Source organism: Sander vitreus, chromosome 6 (genome assembly GCF_031162955.1).
Source record: "Sander vitreus isolate 19-12246 chromosome 6, sanVit1, whole genome shotgun sequence".
Taxonomy (NCBI): Eukaryota; Metazoa; Chordata; class Actinopteri; order Perciformes; family Percidae; genus Sander; species Sander vitreus.
The window spans coordinates 10,648,862-10,662,210 of NC_135860.1; the positions used below are offsets into that span (position 1 = coordinate 10,648,862).

The window sequence follows — 13,349 nt, forward strand, 5'->3', positions numbered from 1 at the left end:
CAACTCCTGTTGAATTTCATCATAAAAAAACCACTCAATAACAAGCTCAGACTTGTTAACCTGATTGGCCCGAATCACCTCAGAGACTAATGACGCACTGGGAGTGAATTTGATTATTGGGGCAGCAGCAGTTCCTTCATTTGCAGTTCACATAAACAATATTTCAGGCGTGAATTATCTTCAGAAAGAAGTCATAAGAGACAGAGACAGTATAATAAGGCTTATTGAGCGATTTATTTTTGGCAATATAATGATTTGGATGGTTAGTTGTTTGTGCTTTCAGAATGTCAGAATGCTGAGTCTATAGCCTATACCTTCCGAAAACACAAGCCACACCTACAACTAGTTATAAATAAATACTGAGCCAACTTTCATTTCAGATTAGACGCTACAAAGGAAAGTGCGCACCATTTTTCCTAATACTGAAAAGGTCTTTTTCACAGTCATGAAAGTCCTTCTACTTGCTGCAGTGGTCGCCCTGATTCATGGCAGTTATGGTAAATATATTATATTATGTCATGTACTGTTATACAATCTCCTCAAATCATTTAATGATATTGCTGCTCTAATGTTATATTGGTTTAATCTTCAAGTGTGGTTCTGTTTTTTCCTCTTTCAAAAATAGGCTATATTTATACAGTTGTTGTTGTTGGGTGTTTTTGTTTGTGTGTGTGTGTGTGTGTGTGTGTGTGTGTGTGTGTGTGTGTGTGTGTGCGAGCGAGCGAGCGAGCGTGTGTTCCTGCCTGTTTGTCTGCCTGCCTGTCTGTTTCTGAGTGCGTATGTCCTCTAGAGAAAACACTTTATTTTCTCTTCTGTCACACTGATGGGTTTTCCCCTGGTGGTTACAAGGCTCACACTCAAACAGGAAATGGTTTGGAATTATCAAGGGACTGACGAGAAGTACAATTAAATATTTTGTGTGTTTAGACATACTGTTTACAGAGACCTGTTTACAAAAAAAATCTTTACTGTGAAAAACTAATGTCAACTGTTTTGTAGTGCAAGAATTATTTCCTGAGGTGAAAAGAAAAAGTAATAGCCTCTGTTGTAACATGCGTCAGTAAAGTGGAAGAACCTGTTGCTGGTCATGTGGCCATGGTGAAGTATTGGCAGTTTTCCCACAGGAGCCTGAAACAAATGTCAGGAAGAGGGAGCGGTTGTTTTCACAGTTAGCTAGATCCCTAGCGAGCCCCTGTCTATTCATGTTATGATCAATAACCTGCATGTGTAATCTCTGTCCACATGCAGCCACTTTGCTCATTAAAGGGCCAACCCAGCCAGTTCTGGAGGGAGAGCAATTCACACTGGAGTGTCTGTACTCAGACTCTGAACTCAACATCAGTGAGGTCCATTTCGAGGTCTTCTCCAAGGTAAGCCAAATGGGTCGGTGGGTTTCAGAGGAAATAGAGGAAAGAAGTGGTTCATTTTCAAAGTTCAAGACCATCCTCTCACTGTTATTTGGGCTTGCTTACAACACTGCAGTGTTGGTAAGAAAGGCCAAAGTGCTCAAGGGTTTTTGTTGCTATTATCTGAATTATTGTAAAATAAATGTGAAATTGATTTAATACCTTTTTGTAGTTGTGAAAAAAGATTGATCATTTCATTATGTTTTTGTTTTTTTTTACATACAGGCTGATACTGTACATAACAAAAGAAGGCTCACTGAACAGAGTGCAGTCATAGCATTTATAGCCCAAACTTATTTGCAATGGTTGTCCCTATATGGACATTTAACTTCTCTATGTAAATATCACATCATCGAGCAGCTGGCTGCTGTGTGGTTCAACACAGTGGAGAATTGTACAAAGACCATAACACATGAAATATATCCATCTGATAACTCCTCAAAGTAATGTTGTGTGATTATTCAAAATAAATCTGTCACTGTATGTTTTCAGTAGTGCATTTGTGAAGTAAATAAAAAAAAACCTTAATAAAGCTTATTAAAACTCTTTCTTTCTTTCCCTTCACCAGCACATGCAGAGCTGGCGTACAGTTTGGGAGCGATCTTGGTGCTACTATTCGATGGAAATTGAGCAGACTGCAGAAAGTCTCCTGCTGTCTATCCCCCGTGCAGGAAGTTTCTATGAGGGGCACTACCGCTGTGTGTCCGACAACGAAAATGTGACTGCACCAGACAACTCCTCCCAGCCACTGGCTGTAAAAGTGCATTGTGAGTGCCTGGTTGATAATGGGTAGGAGCTGTGTGCTGAAAGCCTGTGGAACAATGACTCTGTGACACTGTATTTGCCTTTTCCGTGTCCTGTAGAAGTCATAGAGATTTCTGCAGGAATCTGACAATAAGCTAGGTAAATATGTGACTTGCAAATAAGATACACAGCTTCTGTGTTTCACTTTCCAATAAGGAAACGCGTGGAATTGCTGAGAATACTGACATTTTACTGACAAAGAAGGAAGTATAAAAAACACCATTGGTTAACAGTGTACGCAAGAAGACTGAACAAAGAGACTCTGAAACCTTGCAATTTCCTTCTTATTTCTAACCAGCATGAGGTAAAGACAATTTTACAGATATGGACTGAGCTTTCTTCACAGTGAGGGATAGAAAAACACATTAATAGTTAATAAGACAAGACATATCTATGCAATGCAGCTGCAGAGGGTGTACGACAAAACAACTGCAAAAAGTACAGATCCAGTGAAAGCCTTGTGTTGCTATGATAGGTTGACTACAGTTGTTTCATTTATCTTTCACTCCAAGCAAACAAACAGGCATTCTCCTGGCAGGGCTCAGGTTTGAAGCTATCAGTGTAGGACACACAATTGCATGAAACGGCATCCATGGCGTAGCTGTAGTCAGATTATCAGTGTCCTCTATCTTCTCAGTGGCCATCAAATCGACTGTAATGCTGTTTGATAGGCTCCTCAGCCTCATGGGGGGAATCAATAAGAGGCAAAGATTAGAATGGGCTAAAGGACTGAAGGAGCCGGGGGAGGAGAGAGAAGCCAAGAGCTGGATGGACGTGGGCCATGTATTGAGATGGAAGATGGGTCATTATTCACAACACTGCCTCTCTAAAGACTTCGATAAGATGAAGCCTATTATCATTAATATTGATTACTTGGTACCACTGGGAGGTATTCATACTTGAGCCTATATAAATATATATTCTCAAAAGATCTGAGTGTTTAGCAGCTGCTAACACTGCAAACACGTGTTCAGTCACGTCCCAAACTCTTGAAGAGGTAGCTTCAGCGTACATGACATTTTGTTGCTTCATTAATGCTCGATCGTTCTTCCTTATTCCCCCTGGGTTGTAGATATGGGGGAGCTGTCACTGTCCAGGGAAGGCTACACCAGCTACCTGGGTGTCCCACAGGAGCTGAAGGTGCGACTCGGGGATGATGTGGTGGTGAAGTGCTCCGCCAGCTCATCAGAGGAGCCGAGCTACTACTGGAATAAAGACGTGAGGAAGCCTTTAGGATTGTGCATAGTGGCAGTGTCCTCATTATGCTTTTGGAAACTTGTCATTCTCTCTCCGGCTCCCTCCCTCCACTTTCGATGTGACCTCTTTATTTCGCTCCTGTCTTGTTCCAGTCTCTCTAGGTCGCTCTTTCTCTCTGGGGTTTGCTCAAAGCATTCTTTTAATTTTCTGTCCTTCTCTAACACTGTCAAGAGTTTCTCAAGCCACTTGTTTCCCCTCGGCTGTCGTATTTCCATCCCCTCCTCTGAAGAAGTGCTCTGTATTTAAGTGACTGGTTGGCTTAGGCCCACCGCTCACTGGGGATTGCAGCTTGCCCACTTATAGAGGATTAATAGTTTAATGAGGTCTAGACAAGAGCCAGTCAACCTGAAAACAATTATGTGGATAGATTTCTAATGATTGTTTTTGTGTTTGGTTAACCAGTATTGAATTATTCAACTGAGCTCTTTGCTGAGCTAAGACACCCTCGCCCGAGGGAAATTAAGACGTCTGTGTGTAAAATGCCAAAGTGACAATAGGCATGTAGAACAAGAAGAAGTTGATGAGCTGAGAGATACACTGTGCCTGCCCTTGTGGTGAGAAAGTGGTATTACACTTTGAAGGTCTCATCAAAATCAGCACTACTGCCACCAGCAAGTCACAGGTTGTAATGAAGCCACGCAACCATGAAGATATCTTGGGAACAAGCAGACATAATTGCCAAGTTCCCCCTTTTGTTATTCTTTTGGATAAGTCGGCTCAGGGTTAATATGCTTGTTAAAGGGTCACTGCTAATCTGGGTTTTAAATGGGCTTACAAGTCCAAATCCAATTCAGTGGTCATTTTATACTGCTAATACTGTTTGTCTTCCACATGATCGTATGCAGTGCTTTAGGTTTTTTTGCCATTATTTGTTGAGTATACAGCACTGTCACATTAAGAATAATAATAATAATAATAATAATAATAATAATATTATTATTATTATTATTATTATTATTATTATTATTATTATTATTGTCAGCATGACTGACAGGTCCATCACTGTGTGGAGTTGGAAATCATTAAGGGCACCAGCACTCATGATTTACCTGTCGATCTACTCGTGCATTTTACATAAATCACAAGACCTTTGGAAAAGAAGAATGAAACAAGGAAACGATAAGATGGAATGTTTGGGGTGTGTGTGTGTGTGTGTGTGTGTGTGTGTGTGTGTGTGTGTGTGTAAGCTTACAGTAAGTATGACAGGAATGGATATAGGGCAGAAAGCGGCATCAAAATGGCCCACTTTGACAGACAGCCGCCGTTGGCATATTGGCCCCCGGTAATGACAGCAGGACAGAGGCAGAAACGGGCCACTGCTTTGGGTGCCAGTGGATTTGCATACAAAATGCTGCTTTGGCCAGACCTGGCCTTTATGGGAAATCCTCTTAATTCCGATCCATTCAAATTGAAATGGACTTTCTTGGCAGGAGCTGCAGCTCCCAGGAGCCAAATCATTTGCATGGTGTAATGTCTTTTTTTCTTTTTCTTTACCCACTCCTTCGCGTTCGTTTGTTTTCCAATCCTTGTGTTTGGCCTATTATTTGTTTCCTCCCATGTCGGCTCTATCTCATAATAGCGCTGCTATTTTTGTGTCAACAATTCATCCCGTTCCCCCGCCATCTCATTATGTGTTGTGTTAACAGTCTGTTGTTGCGGCATTATTCTTTGCGGATGATGGTGTTATCTGGGTTATTGACTTGTGTCGATGTATGTTCATTCACTGGGATTACCGCTCAGGTAAATACACTTCATTTGGGACTTTGGGGACTGTTCTCTGAGGGCCGTGCACCAGCAGATATTTCTGTCTTTCTGCCTGTGCCACACTGCCATTGCCAGTTTCTCCCTTTTTTGTTGTATTTTGTTCTCTTTTTGTCCCTCTTTCACTCACACAAATCAGCCAAAATAACACTTTTCTTTCTTTCTCTCTTTCACACTCCTCATGTCTGACGGTTTCCGTCTCCCTCTTTTGCCAATTAGCATCGTCTATTCTCCATCTTTCTTATGCTCTCAGCACAATTTTAATATGAAGGAGTTTGTCGATTCTCTCTGGCAAACAATTCAGCCAATTTTTTTTCTTCTACTTTCACTCTCCTACGCTCTCTTGTATATTCTCCGTCTTTCTTTCTCAGGGTGACGACTGGATCCTGCCTTCCTCTACGCTGACGCTGAGGAAGATGAGGGCAATGGATGAAGGACAGTACACTTGCATGGCCATGCATCCCTCTGTGGAATCACTAAGCAAGAAACGCAGTTTCAGCATCACCGTGCTGTCGGGTAAGAAAAGCCTATAGATCTAACTGGACAAGTCCTGTTATAGGACTTTATACTGACTGAGTGTAGAGCTGTCGTTTCCCGCTTCCTCTTTCCAAAAACTTTTTTGGGATTTCTTTGTAACTGTTCAACATCCCCACGTCATCAAGAGCATATGCAGAAGTTCTCATTTGTGAAAGTGTGAAACCTTTAAAACCCTACATTTCTAAAGAACTACAGGGTTGAGGTTAAAATTTATCTGCACGCAAAAATGATAATAAAAAGTAGTAAAAAGACTGTGATGCTGTAATAAAGAGAGGTGAAGACATTTATGAAAACACCTTACTTTAAAAAAGGTGACAAAGAAGTCCCACATTTAATTACCTTTAAAATGTCAAATGGGAATATCTAAGATTATAGGGGACATTAATATGTTATAAATAACATATATAAATAGCAATGACAGAACTGTACCAACTTCAAAGGATAAGAGGATAATTATTAGATAAAAAAGAAGCAATCATTTTATCTAACCTTTTCACTTTCTGGCTGTCTGTAGCTTGTGTAGGTGGATGTCTACGAAGTGACAGTTTTTTCTTTGTCTGAATGACAAACTGTCTTATTTCTCATGAAACGTGAAAGTTGTATTCAAGTGGAGAACTAATTTCATTACAACATTATAGCTAATCCAATTTACGGGACTTCATCTGTCTTCATCATCTTTATCAGTGACCTGTGAGATGAATGCACTGTTTTAATGCACTGCAGTTTTTAAACACCGTCCTAGGATTCAAAAGCGTGGTGATTTCAATCGTTGAAATTATGCAACCTCTAAAAATCCAATTAAACCAATGCATGTTATTTATTATGGTTGAGTTGTCCTATTACTTCTGCAATTGACTCATTGGTCACTGCGCTCTACAGTGTCTCCAATATTTTTCTCTTAAGCACATGTTGTAATTAAAAAGGTAATCATTTCGAGATGCTGGAATAATGTTTGCTCATCCTTGAAGGTGTGGTGAGAAAATGTTGCATGTCACTGCTGTTGCTCTAAAGTTACACTACAATATCGGTACAAACCTTAAGCAAAGATCCCTTGTGCCAAGAAATCCTCTTCACATATGGAATAACTGTATATGTGAACAGGCAAAGCTCTTCAGGCAAAAGTCTTTGTTGCTGCCTCAAATCCTCATAACCATAATTCTTCAATCCATGAAATCCGCAAATGTTTTATATAATTTGTTAATCTATGCACATGAAGGGGATAATCATGATTTTAAAAATAATAAAAGGCAGACTTCTTGACAACCGGTGCTGTGTAAGGCAGCATGGCCATCTGAACTCTTTTCTTCCACAAACAAACAGGAGGTTGCCTTTAGAAGCTTTGCTGATCTCTGAGTCTGTGTGATGCATGTTTCCCTTCATGTCTGACTGATCTGTCCCACAGAGGATGCCGCCTGGTACGAGTCTAGTAATGGCCGTCTCATGTTGATGACCTCGGCGGCGGGTGTCTCTCTCTTGGTGTTCATCCTCTCCATGAGTGTATTCCTGTGCCGCAGGGCTAAGCAGACCAAGACCAGCAAGGGACCCATGTAAGAAACCACTGTTTGAGTGTTTGTGTCTGCTCCTCTTTCATAATAAGCAATCACTTTTCTCTTTACTTGTGATCTTGATCTTTATTTTAAATTCAAAATGTGATGGATAACATGCCTCTGAATGTGTAATGTGTGTGCACCTGTGTGATTGTTTGATTTCTTTACTGCACTTTGTCCACACTCACCTTCCCATTTTCCCTAGCTCAGCCCCGGTCTCTCCTGCAGTTTGACTTTATATTACAGATATTGTTATTGCTGCAATATTTCATTCTGTCTAATGTGTATGTGTATGTGTGTGTGTGTGTGTGTGTGTGTGTGTGTGTGTGTGTGTGTGTGTGTGTGTGTGTGTGTGTGTGTGTGTGTGTTATGTATACCAAGTGATCTTCAGAAAACCTTTCCACACGTGCAGATGAGTGCCTGTGTGTTTTCTTTTGTGTTTTAAAAGGTGTTATCCACATTGAATATTAAAGTCCATCTCAGCAGGTCTGACCTACTTGACCCCACCCTTGATTTCTTCCATGCTCCCTCCTCTCCCAAGTGTCGCCACACACTTGTGAAAACCCTGAGCTAAAGGCACCAGTTTTAATTCTGCGATAGTATATCAAGTATAAAAAAGGCTACAGAAATGATAAGAACAGTAGCAGAAGTCTCATGTAAACCCACTGCTGACAACATGTTAATGTGCACCATGACCACATGCAGCTTTGCTCATTAACTTCTTTTCTATATGGGCTTAAAAGAGCCTTTTCAAAGGGCATAATTGCCTTCTTCATACATGAGTTCTGTGTCTTTGTGGTAGAAGATACAGTTGAATCTTTGCAAGTATGGCTGGGCAGGTGCTGCCGTGTGTGCATGAGCATGTGTGTATACAAAAGAGAGACAGAGAGCTAAAGAGAGAAAAATGGACTTTAACATCAACAGCCAGGTGTGGCTCCAATCGTTCGGTTCTAGCCTATAATTTCCTCTCTTATACTTTTCTAGTGCCTACTGGGAAGTCGATATACTGATAATAATTCTCCTCTGTCTTTCCTTCTCTTTTTTTCTCTCTCCAGTGATGACCGGTCTCAGAAAAAGCCCATCTACAAAGCCAGTGTGGAGTCCCTGCCCTCCACCTGCGCAGACAAACAACCTCTGGTTTGACTGCCCAGGTAGGTGGAAGGACGAAGAGTGGGGAAGAAGATGGAGCGAAAGATGAAGAAGATGGAGTGGGTAGCCAGAAAATGAGTGATGACATAGAGGGGATACTTAAAGAGGGAGGAGGTGATATAGGGTTATGGATGGTCACATTGGGGGAGGAGAGAGGGTGGAAAGGAGTGAAGACGGGCATTTGGAGACTGTAGGGAAGGGAGAACAAAATCAGACACAAGCTGGGTGTGAAAAAAACGGAAGGACAAATGATTGCTTTAGAGACACAGAGGCTGCTCTGCTTGTGGGTGTAGGCTTTGGTTATGCAAAAAGGTGGGCAATTTTCTCTTCATTTATTCTGCAGTGTGAAAAATGGTGAGCTACATTCTATAAAACGATGGGAGATTAGTCAATTGTTCTGTAAGAGTTGTAAAGACTCCACATGCAATTCTCTCTCTTTTACAAACATAATTACTCAGCTGCGTATTATATATATATATATATATATATTACATATTATATTATGAATAAGCCATTTAGGCCAAGGTTTTACTTTGTTGATTTGTTTCCCTTTTCAGCCTTTTTTTGCATCTGTGAGAAGGTTGTTATAATCTCTTTATTTCGACAGCTCCTAAAGCATGTTGCACTCTTACTATGTAATTTACTGTACTTTGGATTTCTTTGACAATAAATGGATTTCAGAACATTTGCTGTCCTCCTGTGTGACATTGATTTTGTTCCATTTTAGAGATACAAAAGAGGTTGGGGAGTATTGACAACATGGTGAAAGCTAGACATGCCCGCTCACATCTTCTCCACCCAATGCCATCTCAGGCTTGCATCAGCTTGTTTACCAACCTTCCCTTTCAGTCTGTAAGACCTTACTCTGAAGCAATGACCTTTACTGAAAGTACTGTGCCTGTGCATGCTTGTTTCTCCCCATCTGCCGGCAGGCACAAAAGCAGTCAGTTCAGCTTACAAACACATGCATGAACTAAAAAACTCACACTTACACACAGTGAGAATAATAGTGAAGTACCTTGAGACTTTGCCCATCCATTATAAGAGTAGGCAGGGTTAGCCACTGCTAGTTCTACTTCAATATGAACTAGATTTAGTCTATTCTGATTCCCCCAAAATTAAACATCAGACTACAACTTCATCTTTTTAATTTTCTCCTCTGTTGCCTCGTAACCCTTAACGCCGCACCATCGCTTATTACCATAACCGTGCTCATAATGCAGAGAATTTCATTATGCTTGTCTGTTGAAGTTATGTTGGTTTTTATGTGGTTTTATTATCGGTGTGTGGTTGACCGTAGGCCGTCGTTAATAATGGGCCAAGCGGCAGTTCAACAATGACACTCCATTAACGGGTGCATGCGCCACAGAGCACAGCCAGGATAATGTTATTAAACTGATTATTCAAGCCCCCTGTACAGCTCGCCTCTGCTGCAACCATCATTTGTCGAGCATTTTACAGACTCCTTGTATTTCTTTTCCAACTCTACAAACTTCTGCTTACTTTATGTCTTAAGCCATGCCCAGGAATAAAGAGAAAACAGATGGGGTGACTTTGAGCAAAACAGACTTTTCAAAAATCGTCACGCTCTGTAGGAAAAAAAAATACAATGTTGTAAATTTCAAATGCCCTCCTGCATGTGAAATGCCAGCGAGCACCATCCTGTTTTGGCCTTTGAGTCAGTCATGAGTGAAAAGCTTTGTGCTCCCTAGTAAGCTTTGGTCCTGGGGCTTCAACCGGTTGGCCAGAAAAGACAAGATTATGTATCAGGAATTTCACAGAGTGGAGCTGTCCTTGAGGTACACGGCTCTGGTTGGGAGCGAGAGAAGTGTGGTTTACAGTGACATTTTGACCCCTGATAGTGCCTCATGGATAAACCACCATACAACAGCTTAGGGTGATGCAGGAGCTCTGCAGAGAATACAGAGCAGCCAAAATGTATTGTCTGGTGCTGCAGGCAGGGTCCTTACAGGACAACGATACAGATATGTGACATTAAATTCTGGCAACTCCTCTCTAGTGTCAACAGTTAGTCAGCAAACGTCCTGACAGCCCTCAGTACACTGACCTACAAGTAAAGGTGAATTATACCGAACATGACACCTCATTGACTAATGCAACAAAGTGCCAGGCATTTGTAACTATATGCCATCGCCCAGTGCTGTTCTCGTCACGGTCACTTGGTTTTGTGTGTGCATCGTGCATATGTTGTGTCAATTGGCTGAAAATGAAGGAGTGGAGTTCGCTGGAGAAGCAGGTGTTTTCCCCTCATTACTTCCTGACAATGCCCCATCTGGTGCTGGGGAGCTGCTGCCACCGACTCCCTGCCAACTGGGGAGCAAACACTTGCAGAGAGGCTGACAGCGAAAAATGGGATGGGAATCTGGGAATGAGTTGGGCAGATACCATCCTCGCCAAAACAACAAGGTTAAAATTTGTGTTGAGCAAGAAAATCACAGATGGGTTAGAGAGCCTGAAGATGAGACTTTCACACAGATCCACACAAAAAGAGGTCAGAGATGAGGTGAGAGTTCAAAGCAACTTTATGGAGGCCAAGAGTAGAAATATGAATATTGATGCTTTGATGCATTACTGCTTGTTTGAACTTTTCTGACAGTTTGAACCAAAATGACCAAAGTGTCAGGGTGTCAGATGAGAGAGAGAGAGAGAGAGAGAGAGAGAGAGAGAGAGAGAGAGAGAGAGAGAGAGAGATGTAAGCAGATTTGAGACCCATGACGTGCTATTCCGAAAGTTACCTAAAGAGAGCGCCAAAGATGGCTTTAAAAAAGATGCCTCCAGGCCTTGGATGCTACAAGCCCATGGTATAACACTAGATTAGGAGGGGAAAAAAGAGATATGGAAAGAGAAACAATTTTCATAATGGAGCAGCGCTCTCTGACTGGAAAACACAATTATGGGCAAACTGTGGCCACAGCATGAGGGTAAAGTTGAAGAGCCCCTTTAGCGGGACCTAATAGGCCCTGACTACAGATGAGCAGAAACACGGTTCGTCCGGAGCACAAGTTTTTGTTCCGGGCCATTACCGTCATTGTAAACGGTGATTTAGCCGAATACACTCAGGTCTGTCCCCTGCTCTCCTTGATGAGTCCTATGCACATTTTAGAGACAAAGCAGTTTCTGCACTAATCTCAATACATTTAAAGACAGTCGCACATATTCTTATTTGGCAGTGAGTCAATATATAACCTTTCCTTCAGGGTTGATTACCAAACACTCAATAATAATATATAAAGAAAATGAATCTTACAGAAAGTAATTATTTTTATTTCACAATAAATGTCAACCTTAAAATGTGGGAATAGGTGAGTCCACCTGATCACTGACATGCGGATGAATTAGCACATAGCCTAACACGTGCTGATCAATCTGCGTAGCAATTGACTTCAGGATAGGCCTACAATAATCGACTGCAACATTATTGTCTCTTCAAACAATAAACATTTGGGCCATTTTCGTCATCTTAATCATTGTGCCACACATCCCTTTCGGTCCGTGGAACTGAATTTGAATCAATTGGTTATTTGCGTCGGAAAACGAATGTTGGTTATCAATCACATTTAGAGCGAATTGATTTCAATTAATTGGAAGATGCACCCCTTCTTCCCTCCCTCTCTGCTCTTGCATAGCCGATTTCTTTTCAAAGCCCAGCCCTTCTTTCTCATCCGCACACCCCTCCACCTGCTCCTGCTCTCTGCAATTGGTCGGAAACACACACAGGTCCGCCCTACTGGCAAGACTTTAAATATATTTACAATGTAAAGTAACCAGGAAAAACCGGCCAAGCCAACATATTCAGGCATTCCGAGGGTGGGAAAGTGATTGTGCGTGTGAGAGGGAGCATTACTATGTAAAGAACTGCCACTATACGCACTGAGCACTTGGCAAAACACACACTCGCTCACGCGCAGTCGGCAAGCGCGCGCACTCACACACATTCACAGACGCTGAAGGAGCTGTCGGAGAGTGAACCTGCGGGTTCATGTCACTCTGATTTCTCCAAGGAAGAGGAATACTGAGGAAGAGATCAGAGCGGAATATCAGCGACAGCGATGGCTTTTGCGACCGTGTGGAACTACTGCGTCCCTCTCACCATCATCACCGTCGCCTGCCTGGTGCGCACTGGTAAGACTCGGAACGAGAGAGTGAATGAGTGTGATGTGAATGAGAAGAGTGTTAAGCCGACTCGATGTGTTGTGGCTTTTCCGTGCAAGTTTGCCTAAGTACTCTAAGAAGAATCTGAATAACGCTTAAAAATGCACCGGGCTTATTCTGACTTGTCAGGCATGGAAAGAGGAAGGAGGCGTTCACGGCGGGACAAGAACACGTGCAGTTATGCCAGTTTACAATCATGCTGCGGACTAGTGTTAGTATTCACTACATGGTAATTATAATCAAAGCCCATTGCGCAAGTCTGGGCCACATCCTCCTGCTATTTGGGTATGAGTCATTGTGTTGACCACTTCTCGGAACGGTTAGGCTGGAAAGACCCCAAAACACATCACAATGAAAACAAAAGTGAAATGCGCAGGTTTACGGTCACTTTTTGCCCACGCAGAAATATTTTATGAAATCATTCCATGCTCCGTTGACCCGCGTGCGTCACGGGATTTTGATTATTTCCTCCAGATTGTGTTTGGGATTTATTGTATAATAGCTGCTGCGAGAGACGGGACCAGATCCACGGGAGGCATATGTGCAAACAGCCATACATGTGAGCTCCGATTGAATATTCAGACAGCCACATGAGAGCTCATAACAAATGCCCGCAGTGGGCTAGACGTGTGTCACACACCAGACCCAGCAGTAGTGTTTGTTACTGCTTTATATTCTGCAGCAGTGTGAGGCACTGAAAGGACCTTTGAGACCT

General features: G+C 42.1%; 2 protein-coding genes across 4 annotated transcripts in view; both read left to right on the plus strand.

Annotated features, from left to right (window-relative positions):
* Nucleotides 1–216: 216 nt before the first annotated feature.
* On the plus strand, nt 217–9,146 carry LOC144519382 (cell surface glycoprotein MUC18). Its single transcript, XM_078252462.1, has 7 exons — nt 217–497; nt 1,249–1,370; nt 1,975–2,173; nt 3,283–3,428; nt 5,600–5,744; nt 7,168–7,312; nt 8,368–9,146. Exons 1-7 carry the CDS (start codon nt 446–448, stop codon nt 8,453–8,455), a joined length of 897 nt encoding a protein of 298 aa, XP_078108588.1. The 5' UTR covers nt 217–445; the 3' UTR covers nt 8,456–9,146.
* Nucleotides 9,147–12,236: 3,090 nt separating this feature from the next.
* The window catches only part of cadm4 (cell adhesion molecule 4), a 154,873-nt gene continuing 153,760 nt past the window's right edge, over nt 12,237–13,349 (plus strand). For 2 of the 3 annotated variants that reach the window (XM_078252469.1, XM_078252468.1), the window contains exon 1: nt 12,237–12,604. In XM_078252469.1, the coding sequence (XP_078108595.1) occupies nt 12,532–12,604 (73 nt within the window). In that variant the 5' untranslated portion in view covers nt 12,237–12,531. The remainder of the gene's footprint in view (nt 12,605–13,349) is intronic. The other variant, XM_078252466.1, reaches the window with a different exon arrangement.